The sequence below is a fragment of the Patiria miniata genome, unplaced genomic scaffold (genome assembly GCF_015706575.1).
Source record: "Patiria miniata isolate m_02_andy unplaced genomic scaffold, ASM1570657v1 HiC_scaffold_22, whole genome shotgun sequence".
Classification (NCBI taxonomy): Eukaryota; Metazoa; Echinodermata; class Asteroidea; order Valvatida; family Asterinidae; genus Patiria; species Patiria miniata.
Genome location: NW_024037061.1, coordinates 769,021 through 783,544, shown reverse-complemented (window position 1 = coordinate 783,544; position 14,524 = coordinate 769,021). Strand labels below are relative to the sequence as shown.

At 41.2% G+C, this 14,524-nt stretch overlaps 1 protein-coding gene across 2 annotated transcripts; it reads left to right on the top strand.

The window, feature by feature from the left end:
* Nucleotide 1: 1 nt before the first annotated feature.
* LOC119730812 (mitogen-activated protein kinase kinase kinase 20-like) lies at nt 2–13,653 on the top strand. 2 transcript variants are annotated; one of them, XM_038203843.1, is made up of 16 exons: nt 2–77; nt 851–1,063; nt 1,719–1,806; nt 1,907–2,005; nt 3,399–3,493; nt 4,405–4,542; nt 5,000–5,086; nt 5,212–5,341; nt 6,041–6,092; nt 6,627–6,844; nt 7,391–7,605; nt 7,766–7,888; nt 8,893–9,084; nt 9,728–9,962; nt 10,339–10,711; nt 11,214–13,653. In XM_038203843.1, exons 2-16 carry the CDS (start codon nt 890–892, stop codon nt 11,575–11,577), a joined length of 2,583 nt encoding a protein of 860 aa, XP_038059771.1. In that variant the 5' UTR covers nt 2–77; nt 851–889; the 3' UTR covers nt 11,578–13,653. The 2 variants fall into 2 exon arrangements, with proteins under 2 accessions (XP_038059771.1, XP_038059770.1); XM_038203842.1 differs by having other exon boundaries at nt 67–202.
* The last annotated feature ends 871 nt before the right edge of the window (nt 13,654–14,524 follow it).

Below are 14,524 nucleotides of genomic sequence, written 5' to 3'. Positions count from 1 at the left end.
CATTATTTACGGCTCATTGTTTTGCAATAATATTTTGCGAAACCGGATGGGCCATGGGATGCATGCGGACAGTACAGGTGACTGAGACGGCGTGATTTTCTTTCTCCACACGGGAAATTCGGCGTAATTTACGTTGGTTGAATACGTTGTGTTTCTTATTTTCTATCATCAAACTGTTGAGGTTTTTCAACGACCGCCCCACGTACGTACTCAATGCTTTGCGCCGTTACTTTCAATTCATGACTTTACTAACTTAGCCTACATGTTTGGACTAATTAAACGCGTCAACGGGCAGGAAGGGTTAATTACTTTCCAACCCTACCTACTTGGTTTTAACCTGTCACCTGTTTTATATTTTGACTCACTTGATAAGTTCAGTTTCACCAAATTGATCACGCTGATTTTATGTTGAGTTACTTTGTTGGGTAAGTGCTTTAAGTTAACCTGTCTGTAACATCCCCTGACATGCCTGAACATGTTTAATTTTAAGGCCAAGTATACAGAAAAACACCAGTTGATCGTCCGGGGTTTTTTTATCAAAAAGAGGAGGATGAGGTTCTTTTTATTTATTTTTTATTGAAAAATTGGCTAAAATAGCCATCTAGTTTAATACACGATATGTGCTTTATTTTTGCTGGTCCCACGGGGTAATCCTATACAATAGCACTACCCGATTAACAGACTGACTCACTTGTTGACTGTTGCTTGGGAGTCGGGCAGTGCTATTGTATAGGATTACCCCGTGGGACCAGCAAAAATAATTAAATACACACACAAATTTAAACTTTCTATTGCCAAGTCATTGTTAGAAGTACAAAGTGCAAAATTCGTACTATTTTTTTTTCAATAGATCTTGATGTCGTGCCTCTGATGATGCCCAATATCAGTCATGTCTTTGCCAACCAATGATGTGAATGGCTGCACTTTCGTGGAGATTTCCTTTGACGACCTAACGTTCCATGAGTGCATCGGTGATGGTACGTTCGGTAGCGTCTACCGAGCAAAGTGGATTTCACAGGATAAAGAGGTGGCCGTGAAGAAAGTTCTGACTTTGGGAAAGGAGGTTTGTACATTTGATTTCCCCCCCCCCATTGCCCCTCCCCTCCCCCGTGTGGATAATTAGTCAGAAGTCGAGACTCTCAATACTGTGTATGAGAGTTCCAAAACTTAGTGTATTGAAAACATGCAATGCAAGAAAATAGACTGGCACCTGAAACAACCAGTCCAACACAGCTTCAGTACTGCATCAATCAACTGTGCCAAAGCAAACATCTAGTACCCAGTCTCTATTTCTACACATCTCTCCATATAGTCGGCCACCAGACTATTGATGAGGTCAATCTTTTCAAACAGTTGGACATGTTCCAGTCTAGTCTTAGGCTCCAAATGGAAATCTTTTTTTTTTTTTAAATTGAAATGTTCTCCAGCACTTGATGAGGTCCCAGTCTGGTGGAAAAATTTCATCTTGCCAATTTTTTCTCTATAAATTACATAAAAAGTAGACTAGAGAAAATCTAGACTTAACTATTGTTTTAATTTTCTTGTGTATTTAACCAGAAACCAGTTAATTGTGCTTCGAAAGCAAAAATATACTTTTTAAAACTGTATATTTCCCAACAAAAATTGCAAATGTTTCACAAACATGTATTTTTATGTTGTTCTTTTTTTTCTTTCAATTTTTCATCATCGATTTTTCCTATTTTTGTTGTTTCGTACAGGCCCAGGTTCTCAGTAGCCTAAGTCATCGCAACATCATCCAATTTTATGGTGCAGCGACTGTGGCCCCCAACTACTGCCTCGTTACTGGTAAGAAAGTGAAAATTAAAAAAAAAACATCTTTCGACAAACTATGCTGAGCCTCAGATAGCCGTCAATTTACAACTTTGTGATTTTATTTATTTATTAGAATATGCTGCCCTTGGGTCTCTCTACTCCCACTTAGCTGATCCGGCAAACGATGTCGACTTCAAAGAGATTCTTACTTGGGCACGGCATGTAGCATTGGGTAAGTCCTGTTAAGTACTTAGAAACCCAATTCGTTTGTTAGAGAAGTCAAAAACTGTGAATTTAATGAAATTTCACCATTTAAGGCCTCGCAGCAAAACCTTTAAACCTATAAAACCGAATATTCTGACATACATTTCAACAGATTTTAAAGAAAATTTAAAGAATCAATTTTACCCACAGCTTAGTTGTTGCAATAAGTCCAAAATAAAACCACGTAGATGTAGGCCTGCTGATCTAAGATTTTTTTCACAAGTGTTTCAGAAATTGGAAGTTTGCCTATATATTGCAGCTTGGAAACCTTAAAAACCTAAATTTCGGTTTTCAACACTGCTCCTTCTCTTAAACAGTTTTTATTTGTTTGTCTTTTCTTTTATTTCATTTGTATATTGGACTACTGAAGATATCAGTAGTCAAGCTTGGGTTTGTTCTTTTGGAAATCTTTGTATACGCAGATAAGAATGCCAGCTTAGTTTTCTTTTATAGGGGGAGGGGGTGTGTAATTTGACCTTTTATATCTCAAGTTCTTTGTGTTGTTTTACAACTAGTAGGGCCTAATTATCTTCAGTACCAGCACAATAAATATGACTGTACTTTTGCTGTTCTTGAACGTAATTTATGAAATATATATTTGTAAAAAGTTTACAAATGTACTTGCTCTTCTATTTTTTTTTTATACTGGTAACAATTAAGCAAACATGCTACTGGGTTTTTTCTTTTTTGTTTTTCAATAAAGTTAAACCTTCTATTACAAAATTTTGTATTATTTATTTGGTTCCTTTTTGGGGTAACTACAGGGTGAATCAAAAAAGCGAAACCCAGATGTCGGGACTATTTTTTTTAATGAAATTCTGCATGTAGCACTTTCAAAATCTAGGATATGAAAGCCCAATTCATAAGCTTTCCTTTAGTACAAGAATCATTCAAATCACTCATGTACTTTTCAAGTTGCAGAATTTTAAACACAACCATCGTTTTAAAGTTCTGTCCACAGATCACAGAAAAGGTGTGTGTTCTTTCAGCAAAACGAATTCACACACATCCCTATGTGATTTGTTTTTGTTTTGCTGAAAGTGAAAGAACACTCAACTTTTTGTGATCCGTGGACAGAACTTTAAAATGGTGGCTGTGTTTAAAATTCCCCAACTTAAAGAGTACAAGAGTGATTTGAATGATTCTTGCACTAAAAAAACCTTATGAATTGGGCTTTCATATCATCGATTTTGAAAGTGATATTTGCAGAATTTGACAAAAACAACGGTCCCGAAATTTGGGATTCGTTTTTGTGACTCATCCTGTACTTCATGCAGGAAATGCAATCAAGAATTTTTTTTTTTAATATTTCCACTTGGAAAATAGTCCATTGTGTTTTCTGTTCATTACTTTGTAAACAGGTATAAATTATTTGCATAATGAGGCTGCTGTCAAGGTGATACATCGAGATTTGAAATCTAAGAACTGCGTCATTTGCGAGGGAATGATTGTTAAGGTATGGAGGAATACTGGGCCCTTTAATAGATAGATTCATTATAGTAGGCTTCGACCTCAACTTATTTTTTTCACTAGCCAACCGGGCTTCTGAAACAGACTCTTAACTAGCCCGCGTGCATTTTCACTAGCCTGCATGTTTTTCTTTTATAGGATGTCTAATAAACAACAATGTGCATACATGTAAAACGTGTATCCTGAGGCAATGTTGTCAGTGTTTTTAATAAACAGATCTGATAATTGAACCCTAAGCAGTTAAGAAAATTAGACACAAATTGATACAGGTTTGCTTTCTGAATTTAATGATTTCTTTCTTCCGGTCCTTTCATCTTTGCCGTAGCCCAATAATTGTTGACTCGCCAGCCGGGCTACTTAAGGAATACTTTGACTAGCTCGCTGCCGTTTTGACTAGCATTTGGCTAGCGGGCTACTGCTAAAGTTGAACCCTGGTTATAGGCTCAGGCCAAAATAACCCCAATTCTGCATCCGATAACATGCCATTCGAAAATAGGTAGGTAGGTAGGGAATGTTTTTTTTTTTGCAATTTTTTTTGTGTACGATCATATGGCGGCATTTGCATGTAGTCAAGAATAAAAGGTAGAAATTGATGGTTAAGGGGGTTTTATTCGCATTTCTCCAGTAAAAAAAAATTATGGTAGGGGCTGTCAGAATAGGGTAGGTAGGGAAACCGGAAGCAGAACTATTTTTTGTTTGGCCTCCACCACCGTACCTACAGGTGTCAACACATTTGCTTCTCCAATGCCATGTATTAAAATATCAGAGTTTAACAAGTCACTGAATTTTGTGACTCAAGTCGAGTCGAGTCATTTTCAAGAAGTGGTCAAGAAGGTCGAGTTGACTCGAGTCAATTTGAGTCATGAATGTTTTATTTTGCCTCCTTGGATGATGCAGCTTGTTGATTTTGGGGCGTCCCGTTTCCATGGCAGCACAGCGTTGATGACGATGGCTGGTACTTTCCCCTGGATGGCTCCAGAGGTCATCCTAGGGGAGGCGGTGTCCGAGAAATGTGACACCTTCTCCTACGGAGTGGTAAGTCTTACGAGAAGAAAACTTCCTCAGAGGGGCTGAAAACGTTCTGTGCCCATATTTCATTGTATTTAACACAGTGTAGATAAATTTGGGGGATTAATCGTCGTTACTCACAGCAGAAGTTGAGTTGCGAAGGACGCAGCTGCAACGTGGTCGAGCCGGAGGCATGTAAAGGCGCCTTAGGCTGCCGCCATACGACACATGTCTGACCACAGAGCACAGCCAGGAATTGATAGTGTTGATTTTTGCAGAGGGAGGAATACCAGAGAACCCAGAGAAAAACCGTCATGGCGCAGGAGAGAATCAACAAACAACGCTACTCACAAACGTCCCGAGCCGGGCATCAAACCCGGGCCACAGTGGTGAGAGGTGATCGCTTACGCACTAGCCACCCATGCCACCCATCTTTTGGATCCAGGATTGTTTTTCAGCATTCTCTCTGTTCTGTTGTCCTCAGGTTTTGTGGGAGCTTCTTACCAGAGAGGTGCCCTTTAAAGGTGTGGAAGGGTTTCAAGTTGCCTGGGCAGTTGTTGAGAAGAACGAAGTAAGTTCAGAGAGGAAAAAAGGAGCAAGTAAAGTCATGAACTTGCTTCATTTACACATGATTGTTATACCTCTGTTTTGGAAATGAACACTAATTTTTGTCTCTTTCGTGTTGTTGACTGTTAGAGGTTAGCAATACCCAGCACGTGCCCTGACAAGCTGGCAGCGCTTATACTGCCGTGCTGGGAGACGGATCCGAAGAAACGACCGGCCTTCAAGGACATACTCAAGACACTGGATCGCCTGATTGAAGACAGTAAGTAATCCTTGAAGAGGAATATCTTAAGAATATCTTTAATGCATATAGGATCATTTTCTCTTCATGCGTTTTGTTCGTTTGCAATAATAACGCCACTCAAAATCCAAAGACGAATGTTCAGAACCTAACCTGTTGAAGTTTAACAGCCCAGTGGATATTACACTTTTCGAGAAAACAGTGAAAAAACATGCGCAACCTTTTAATCACAAAACACGACTTTGCCAAAGAACTCTTTATTTCCAAAAATCAGTCATTATCTGATCGAAACACCTCTCTAGCTTTATAATGGGGTGTCCAGCTCGCGAGTAAGACGTAAACAACTCCTTTTATGGAGATTGGCGCACGCGTCGTGCGTTCTGCGCGATGATGCGCAGATGCAGCTGTGTGAATTTGTTGTGCATTTCGGACTATAAAATACTGGCGCACTGATAGTATTGCGCATGCTTACGTGAGGATTTCATAGGAGTCCAAATTTCATGTGACACTGGACAAGTGGTTAAGACCAGCCAGCCATGTTTTTATCATCCATTTCAGACTGGCCACGTGACAGGCTCTCGACCAATAGGAATGGGTAAATGGTCTTAGGTATTTATGAGTGCTCCTTTGTAACTTTAATTTGAGACGAGATGACCTGTTCTTGATGCCACACCATTGTACTTCCAATTACTTGACTAATTTAAATGTCTTTTCTCACAGAGCCTCTATCGGAAGAAACAGGTACTTTCCTCATGCAGAAGGAGAAATGGAAGTAAGTGGCTGCATCAGTCAATAAAATGTTGATCAAAACAATTTCAAGAAGCCTTTAGTAAAAGATGTTAAGTGACACTTTTGTGGCAACGAGGATAGGTCTAGACGTATGTGGCCATGCGTGTTGTGCCCTTGAGTAAGGCGCTTTACCTCAATTACTCCTCTCAACCCAGGTGTTAAATGGGTACCGGCATTATTCAATGCTGGGAAGGTAACAGACTCGCTGTGGAGGAGGTGTGGCGATCCCCCCACAGCAGCATATGAGTCTGGCCCAATCGCTAATGAAAGAGAGATGGGCACTCCGTTCCTGTGAGCACAGGTTCGTCCCCTTTCCCTGGGAAGACTGAAGTATTGCGGGGCCACAGATAAGTAGATTTTGCAGGACCACAAGTAATTATTCAATATTCAAGTGTTGGCTGATATTCTTTTTAGTCGATGTGTCTTTCAAAAACGAATAACATTTGTATTTTAAGGGGAAAAAGGCAATTTTAAAAACAAAACTATCAAAAAAAATTGTGTTTTGTTTTTTCAAAAGAGTTGAGATTGACGAGGTGATGACCCGCATTCGTCAGATGGAACGGCAGCTGAAGGACAAAGAAAACAAGCTGGATACGCGAGAGAGCCGCTTGCGTCACTTGGAGGACGCCCTCGCAGGGCAGATTGTCGTCCCGTTCAGCGCCGACGTCAAACACGACGCCAACCACTGGAGCGAGCAAGAGGTTTACCTGTGGGTTTTACAACTCCAAGCTAAAGGTTACTTCTTTTTTTTTCAGAAAAGTCTTGATTTTCTTGTGTTATCCTGCAGTTACTGCTGGTGCAGTAAAACGGAGAATACACTAGAAAGTGTGGATTCGTAATTTAAGAAGTCACGAGGCGCGAAGTGCCGAGTGAATTCGTAAATTAAGAATCCACACTTGCGAGTGTATTCTTTGACTTAAACCATTGCGTCAAAAGAAGTATTTGTATCAAAAAAATAAGTAAATGTTGACTTGTTTTATATGTTGAACTGTGCAAATCGGTGAATAAATGGCAGAGAACGATCTTTTACTGCTACGCTAGCATAAACCACAATCACCAAAAAGTATAGTTTCAGAAAGCAGTGTGGCTAACAGGAGGTAGTTTCTTTAACCTTTAAGCGATTATCTCTTTGGGACTTAAGTGGAGCAGGAAAGGGAACTTTGTTTACTTCAGGACTTCCCACAGAGGTCTAAAGAGGGCCGTTTTGGTCGTGGCAAAACCTAATCCCGGGAAAAAAATGTCCTGTTAAACTTTTCTTGAAAGACCAAGTTTTGTGAATAGTTCCAGGCCAGAAACGGAGCGATCTCGCCCAGTACGCCAACCTGATGTTGGAGCATAACATCACCGGACGTCGTCTCTTGTTGCTTTCCATGGATGACCTCCTGGCCCTGGGGATCAAGTCCTTAGGCCATCGTAAGGACCTTCAGTTGGAGATCCAGAAACTCACCTTAGATAACTACCGGCTTCAGCATTTTCCCCCGCTGTCCAGTGTAAAGGTGAGTGTATCAGTAAAAGTTGGTCGGTGATGAGAGGTTAAAGTTGCGTTACCTGCTGGATCCACTTTCCATAGATATGCTGTTTCATTGTTAGCCATAGCCATGTCAATTGGACACGGCCTGACTGTCTACGTGTCGGTTTTCCTTTCTGATTTTGCAGAGCATTCCTACCACACCGACTAAATCGGTCGGTAGTAACAAAACCCTAACAGGAAGTCAACCGACGACCTTTCACCTGACGTTAATATTCGGCAATCTCTGCAGGCCGGGACCCACACCAGAGGTTTGTCGTTTTGTTAAATCTATTATAATCTTGGCATGAGCGCAAGTGGAATGCGGAATACTGTACTGTGTCTGTGTCTTGTTTTCTACAAGGCCGAAGGTCTCAGACTCACTACATTTTCTGTGTTCTACGAGCCTTGTAGGGCTCTCTCATTGACCCACTTGTCCCAGCCTACATCTGGGAACCGGAAAGTCAGCGTCGCCATTGTAGTAGGCAAAGAGCGCCGTGTGCATAGGTAGGAAGCAAGCCTTTAAATCTGTGACGGATGGCAAAACTGTGAAAAAAAGGCGGAGGCAACAGCTAGTGGGGTGCTGTGGTCCAATGGTTACAGTGTTCGACACGTGTGCCGTGGTACATGGGCTCGAATCCTGATAGGGAACATGGTGCTTGTGTTCTTGAGCAAGGCACTTTACCATTATTGCTTCGTCCTTCGGATGGGACGTAAAGCCGTAGGTCCCGTGTTGTGTGTAATGCACGTTAAAGAACCCAGTAACACTTATCGCTAAGAGAAGGGGTTTGCCCCGGTGTTTCTGGCAGTGGCTGCAATATGCGCCGCAGCACCTTGTATACCCTTTATTAAGGTGCTACATAATGGGTCTCACATTTCTCATAAACTTCATTTACCTGTCTTTAAAAAATAGACATAATAACCAGCGCCTTGAGTACCGGTACCTAATTGTTGGTAGATACGTGCGATGTAAAAAACTCCAGTATTATTATTTTATCAGCACGATTATGACAACCATACACGGCACAGGTAATGACCGCTAGGCCATTTTACAAAGAATTGCAGTTATTTTAGTTTAAAGCGCACAATATGGTTGCTAATCGAATGCTTGCCTACTGCAATGGTGGCTAATCACGGGGAAACCAGATGGTCATGTGGCACTTTGACATCATACAATCGGACCCTATTGAAATAACACCAGTTGTTTTGGAAGTGTTTATTTTGTGGGGAGGGTTTTTACATTTTTTTATTGTTATATTTTTTTTTGGTTTTTAAGGAATATAAGTGGAAGGTGTACGTTGAGACAGACTGTGATGACAATTCCTCACGCTGTATCAGGGATGTGACATTATCCTTGGGCGAACCGGGGGCCAAGGAGAGTTTCCGACACCCGCCGTACGTCATGACCAACTGGAGGGTTAGTAAGAGGGGCAGCAACATCGGTGTGGAATGCACAGTCACATATTGGGTAGGTTTAGATTTCCTTGACTGTCAAATTCTTGAGTTGTATTGTTGTAATTACTTGCAAATAAGTCCGTACAGATCTTCCTTTGTCAAGTTAAGAGATACACCTTGTTCTGGATTGCACCCTTTTGCACTTTAATAATTTGTCAAGACCTGTGATGGACTTGTGATGGACTTGTAATTGACTTGTAATTGACTTGTGATGGACTTGTGATTGAGTTGTGATGGACTTACGATTGACTTGTGATGGACTTGAGATTGACTTGTGATTGACTTGCGATTGACTTGTGATGGACTTGAGATTGACTTGTGATTGACTTGCGATTGACTTGTGATTGACTTGTGATCGACTTGTGATCGACTTGTGATCGACTTGTGATCGACTTGTGATTGACTTGTGATTGACATGTGATTGACTTGTAATTGAGTTGTGATTGAGTTGTCATTGACTTGTGATAGACTTGTGATGGACGTGTGATTGACTTGTGATTGACTTGTGATGGACTTGTGATTGACTTGTGATGGACTTGTGATTGACTTGTGATTGACCAAATACCATGGACTACATCACAGCAGACAATTGTATTTTGTCCCCGTAACCAAGGAAACAGACTGAATGTTGGCTATGAAACTTTTCCAATTTGCAGGATTCAATTAAGAAGCCTAAATCGACGTGCCACGTCCACAAAGTCACTTCAAATGACAAGAACCAGCCATCAGAAAGGAAGATCAAACTAACAGGTACCCCGCCGGCCAGGTCTAGCAGCCCTCTACCATCATCCTATGACTCAGGCGGCAGCGGGAGTCTGGGTACCCTACAAGGGGTGTGGTCAACTAGGAAACTACAAAACAGCATGGATCCTGGTCTCTACGAGAGTATAGGTAAGTTTGTTTGTTGGGTTGGTTTTTCTTTGTTCCTTTTTTGTTTGTGTGGTTATTTTGGTGAAACAGAGAACTTGAGTTATGAGCTCCATGCACAAACAAGAGAGGGCGCTGTTTTACCAGTGCTCCAGTGGGGGAGACACCGCGTGCGCGTACTAGTTCGCGAAGTATGTGCGACTGAATATACGCAAAGCCATAGCGTCTTTGCGTGATCTGCAATGCTTTGAATGTCTCGCCCGGTGGTCTCCCCCAACTCTCCCTTTCTTACCGTTGAGGGGGTACTTGTTCATGGGGCCCGTACATGAAGAACAAATGACATTGGACTCCTGGACTTAGTAAGCCTGAAATAATGGTGAAAATTAATTGTAACCCTCAGATAAAAAGCCAGGTGTTTGGTCTGGTGTCGTGGCAGGAAAAGTCACCCCAGCAGCAAGCAAAACCAACCCCACCCCATCACCGAAGATCAACCCCCTTCATGAGGGCTTCAGTTTCGCCCCTCCGGTCGATCCGACCACCCCTCCTCCACAATGGCCTGTCCGGAAGAACCCCTCCACTGGCACACCTCCAACACTACCGCTGGGGTCAAGGTCACCGTTTGCAGTGGACTGTACCATTAATCACACAGGGGTGAAATCGCAGGTTGACTCGGATGACGATTCATCTAGCGCTGGGTACAGGACTGCGAACTCTTCTCTTTCCACACCTTCACCGGAAATACGGAGGCTGAGGACTGGGCATCACTTAGACAGGTAAGGACCACTGATCTCTAGATCCTTACTCAATGGTGTGCCATGAGCACAAGCTGAAGCTACATTGGCGCCATTTTGGGGGCCCTAGTAGATCTTAATATAAAATCTTGATACATTGTACTATCCCATGTCCTCTCAACGTACAACGAAGGTACTGTACCACAGGGCAAATATGCCTGCGTGTACGTGTTGTGTTCTGCATAACCCCCGAGGACCGTCACACAAAGGGAGAACAACAGATCCTTTCAGTCCTCGGGAGTTGGGTCTTTTGTTGGAAACGGTCCTCTGTAGTAAGTTTGTGTGCTTAGTCTATGGGAGAGTGTTATATTACAGGGACAAAGGGAAACACAAAGCATTGTCCTCGGGAGTATAGTAAAACATGCCAACATGGACTCGAGTGCATCTAGGCAATTGATCTTTATCATGCTCCCACCATTTCAGTCACGTTCCCTGGATCCAATAACAGTACTGAATGATAATGTTTTTGTGCCAAAATCCCCAGAAATCTGAGTCATTCCAGCACTGGTGCCGACCCCACCCCTCCCAAGTCCTCCTCCCCAGGGATGAGCAACCAGGAGTGGCTCTATCCCCGCTCCCGGTCCGTATCGAGCGGTATCCCGCTAGTCGGTGTCCAACGGGAGGTCTATCGACACAGGCTGCACAGTCCGTCCCGGAACCGACGGAAATCGGGCAACCGAATAAACAGTGGCCTAAGCCCCCAGGACCTGCAGAGAGGCAGGAGTACCGGGGAAAGTGGTACACACACTGCAGCAGATTCTAGGGTTACCAACCGAGGTCATTCGGGGTCAGAGAGAGGTCATCAGAGGAACAGTTGGGCAGGTCAATCTTATAATGAAAAATATTGAATGTGTGGTTGTAAGAAAAAAATACATATATATTTTATATAATATTGGATGGTTTTGAGAGGCTTATAAAAACATATTGCATGAGCTATAACAATATTCAACTCGTGCAATATTGTTATAGCGAGTGCAATATATTCTTATACCCCTAAAGAAAAAAAAACCACCCAAGATTATTATTATTTATATCAGGCTGACTTTAGGCAAAAGAAAAAAAAAATTAAGGACTCACACTGTTTCTCAAATTTTGTCAAATACTCTTCGCTTAAATACCAAAGCAAATTTCGCGCTGCTCGAAGCTGCGATTGTGGTTGACAACAGTGCGTGTATAAGCACCTTGCGTGGGATGGTACCGCGCGCTACGCACAACTGTAGGTTTCTACGCTCTTGATTGTGCGGGAACCAGCGAAATTTGTAAAAATGCCCGAATGAAGACAATATCAAAAATAATGTTGCAGTCATTCGGGTACTTTGACTGACATAATAATATTGCAGTCATTCGGGTACCACTTCGGATAAGTGTACAATATGCTGATTTGTTTTTGTACGTGGAAGCCTGATTTAAATAATTATGTATCATATAGTCTTTAAAATATTTGCAATATAATTTTATGTAGTTTTGTTACCAAAAGTAAGTCTTTTGTAAGATGACCAAATCTACAAAGAGCTTTCATGCTGTAGTCTGATTTTTTAGTAATCGTTAAAGAGCACTACTAAAAACAAACTAGACTTTTTCCTCTTTTTGAACGAATTAAGTATTTAACCAGGAAGAATATGTTTTGTCAACACAGCCTTTCGAGAAATAGTGTAAAAGGCATTTTTGTTAATGTAGATCACCTTTGTTTACAACTTGGAATTGAGTGAAAAACAAAGAAATCAAGGTTATTATCTTTCTGTTAATTTCTTTGTTTCCCCTGAATGACATAATGTAAACAAGTAACGTCAACAATGTAAACTTCAGTTTTGTGTTTGGCGCTGTGACAGAAAAACAGTATTCTACATGGTTGAAAGTCTACTTTATTTGTTCAAAAAAAAGTGGGGGAATTAATTGTTTTCTTAAGTGATGCTCTCTGTCGCGGTAAATTTAGTGTGTCGTGTGCTTTTTGTGCTGCTCCCAATTTCACGAAGCGCTGCGACGCGTCGCAACCCGAGTTACGACGTGTGAAGTGATTCATACTCGGCGCGAAAGTGAACGCGAATTTGTGACATGATCTTGGTAAGTATTAGCGCTGCGAATTTGTGAAAGCTGAACGTATTTCAACCCGTCGCAACTCAATACGCGTCGTATGATCCATCTTACGAAACTTGCGCATCGCACTTACGGCATGTTTTGTGAAATGGATCGCAGGACGCATTGCAGTTGCGACGCATCGTAGGGATATGACGCATCGCAGCACTGCGATGCATCGTAAGTTACGATGGGTTTAATGAAATCGGGTGCTGCTATGCTTGTTTATTGAGGCTTGAGAATGTATGCTGTCGGCCACAATTCATTGCCAAATTAATTGCATTTTTTAAGTTCCAACTTTCTAAAAAAAAAATAAATAAATAAATAAATTTGACCAGTCGGGTAACTTGTGATATATTTTGCCTGACATTCATATTTATGTAGAAACTTACATTTGTCTTTTAAATATGGATATTGCAATATTCGCTGTTCATGAAACAGTATTATGTACGCATTATTGTTTTATAAAAAAATAGCGAAGTAACTTGAGAACTTAATTATCCAAATTAATCTGCCTGTGGTGTGTTGTGATATAAATATATTGGTAAGAAAAGACTTCGTCGCAGGCTGCCTACATACTTAATGACTTGAATGAAATAGATAAATTATATTTTATATTGAAAGTTCAGCCTTAGCTGGATGAGCCTCAGAATGATAATTTTAAAAAGAGGAAGTTTGGAGGTCCTAACCTTAATCTTGGCAAAAAAAAATTCTAAATAATATGCTTTTATTTGTAGAAAATTTCTGCCTGGATTAAATTGTCAGGACCCCCAAATGTTCGTTTTCTCAAAAGAAATTAATATATTTAGTATAGATTGCAATAAATGATGGATCTTTTGAATTTTAAATTTTAGGTTATTTGGGTTGTCGTTTTTTGTCCACTGTGGTTTTGACTTCGCTTGCAGTGACAATCAGTCCGCACCTGCGCACAATTGATCCGTTAAGCCACGCCACACTATGTGTTCACCAATCACAGCCGTGATAAATCATAGATCGGATGAATGATGCCGACATATATGCGTGAAGGTTCGTATGACGCGCATTGGTGGAGACGCGCGCGTGTTGGTGTCCACGTGCGCATTAGGCGGGGCCTAAATGGATTGGTCCATTTGACGTAACGGTAAGACTCGTATCTTTGAGGGACCATATAAAATGATAAATCTTACCAAAAAATCCACGGAAGCTTTGTGAACAATATTAGTATATGCAAACAATGTTTCGCTAGTGAACAGTGAATTGGTTCTGCTGTCAAAACCAATACTGTTTTCAAGGAGGTCCACCGACGTGGGTCTTCCCCTATAATGGACCATTATATTCAACCCCTGAAAATTATTACGCGTGCTGTCCTGCATTCTCTGCGCCGGAATGTTTACACAACTTTCCCAGTCAAATGGGCCAATGTACTAAACATTTCGTTTGTTGCGCGAGAGATTCTAAAATTGTTCTGCTGCATTAATTTTTGAGGAGTAAACAGTAAACATCGTTCCATGTTTTTTTATGCCAGGGTATGTGAATTGTTTGTACCATATCTACATTGTAATCTTAAAAACAATTCTGTTCCCCCCCACCCCCCAAACATAAACCTGGGTTGCAAGAAAATAAAAATTGAAAAAGGCTTGTGGGAAAATGTTGGGACGAGGATACACCGGTAACATGTTTTTGTTGTTGTTGGGCTAACTAATCGATACTCCTGAAAGTGAAAAGAAGTGCTTTTGCATGGAG

Coding starts and splice junctions, on each gene's coding strand:
- LOC119730812 (XM_038203843.1), top strand. CDS start 890: ATGTCTTTGCCAACCAATGATGTGAATGGCTGCACTTTCGTGGAGATT. Junction 3,494..4,404: donor GCGAGGGAATGATTGTTAAG/GTATGGAGGAAT, acceptor TGGATGATGCAG/CTTGTTGATTTTGGGGCGTC. Junction 4,543..4,999: donor ACACCTTCTCCTACGGAGTG/GTAAGTCTTACG, acceptor TGTTGTCCTCAG/GTTTTGTGGGAGCTTCTTAC.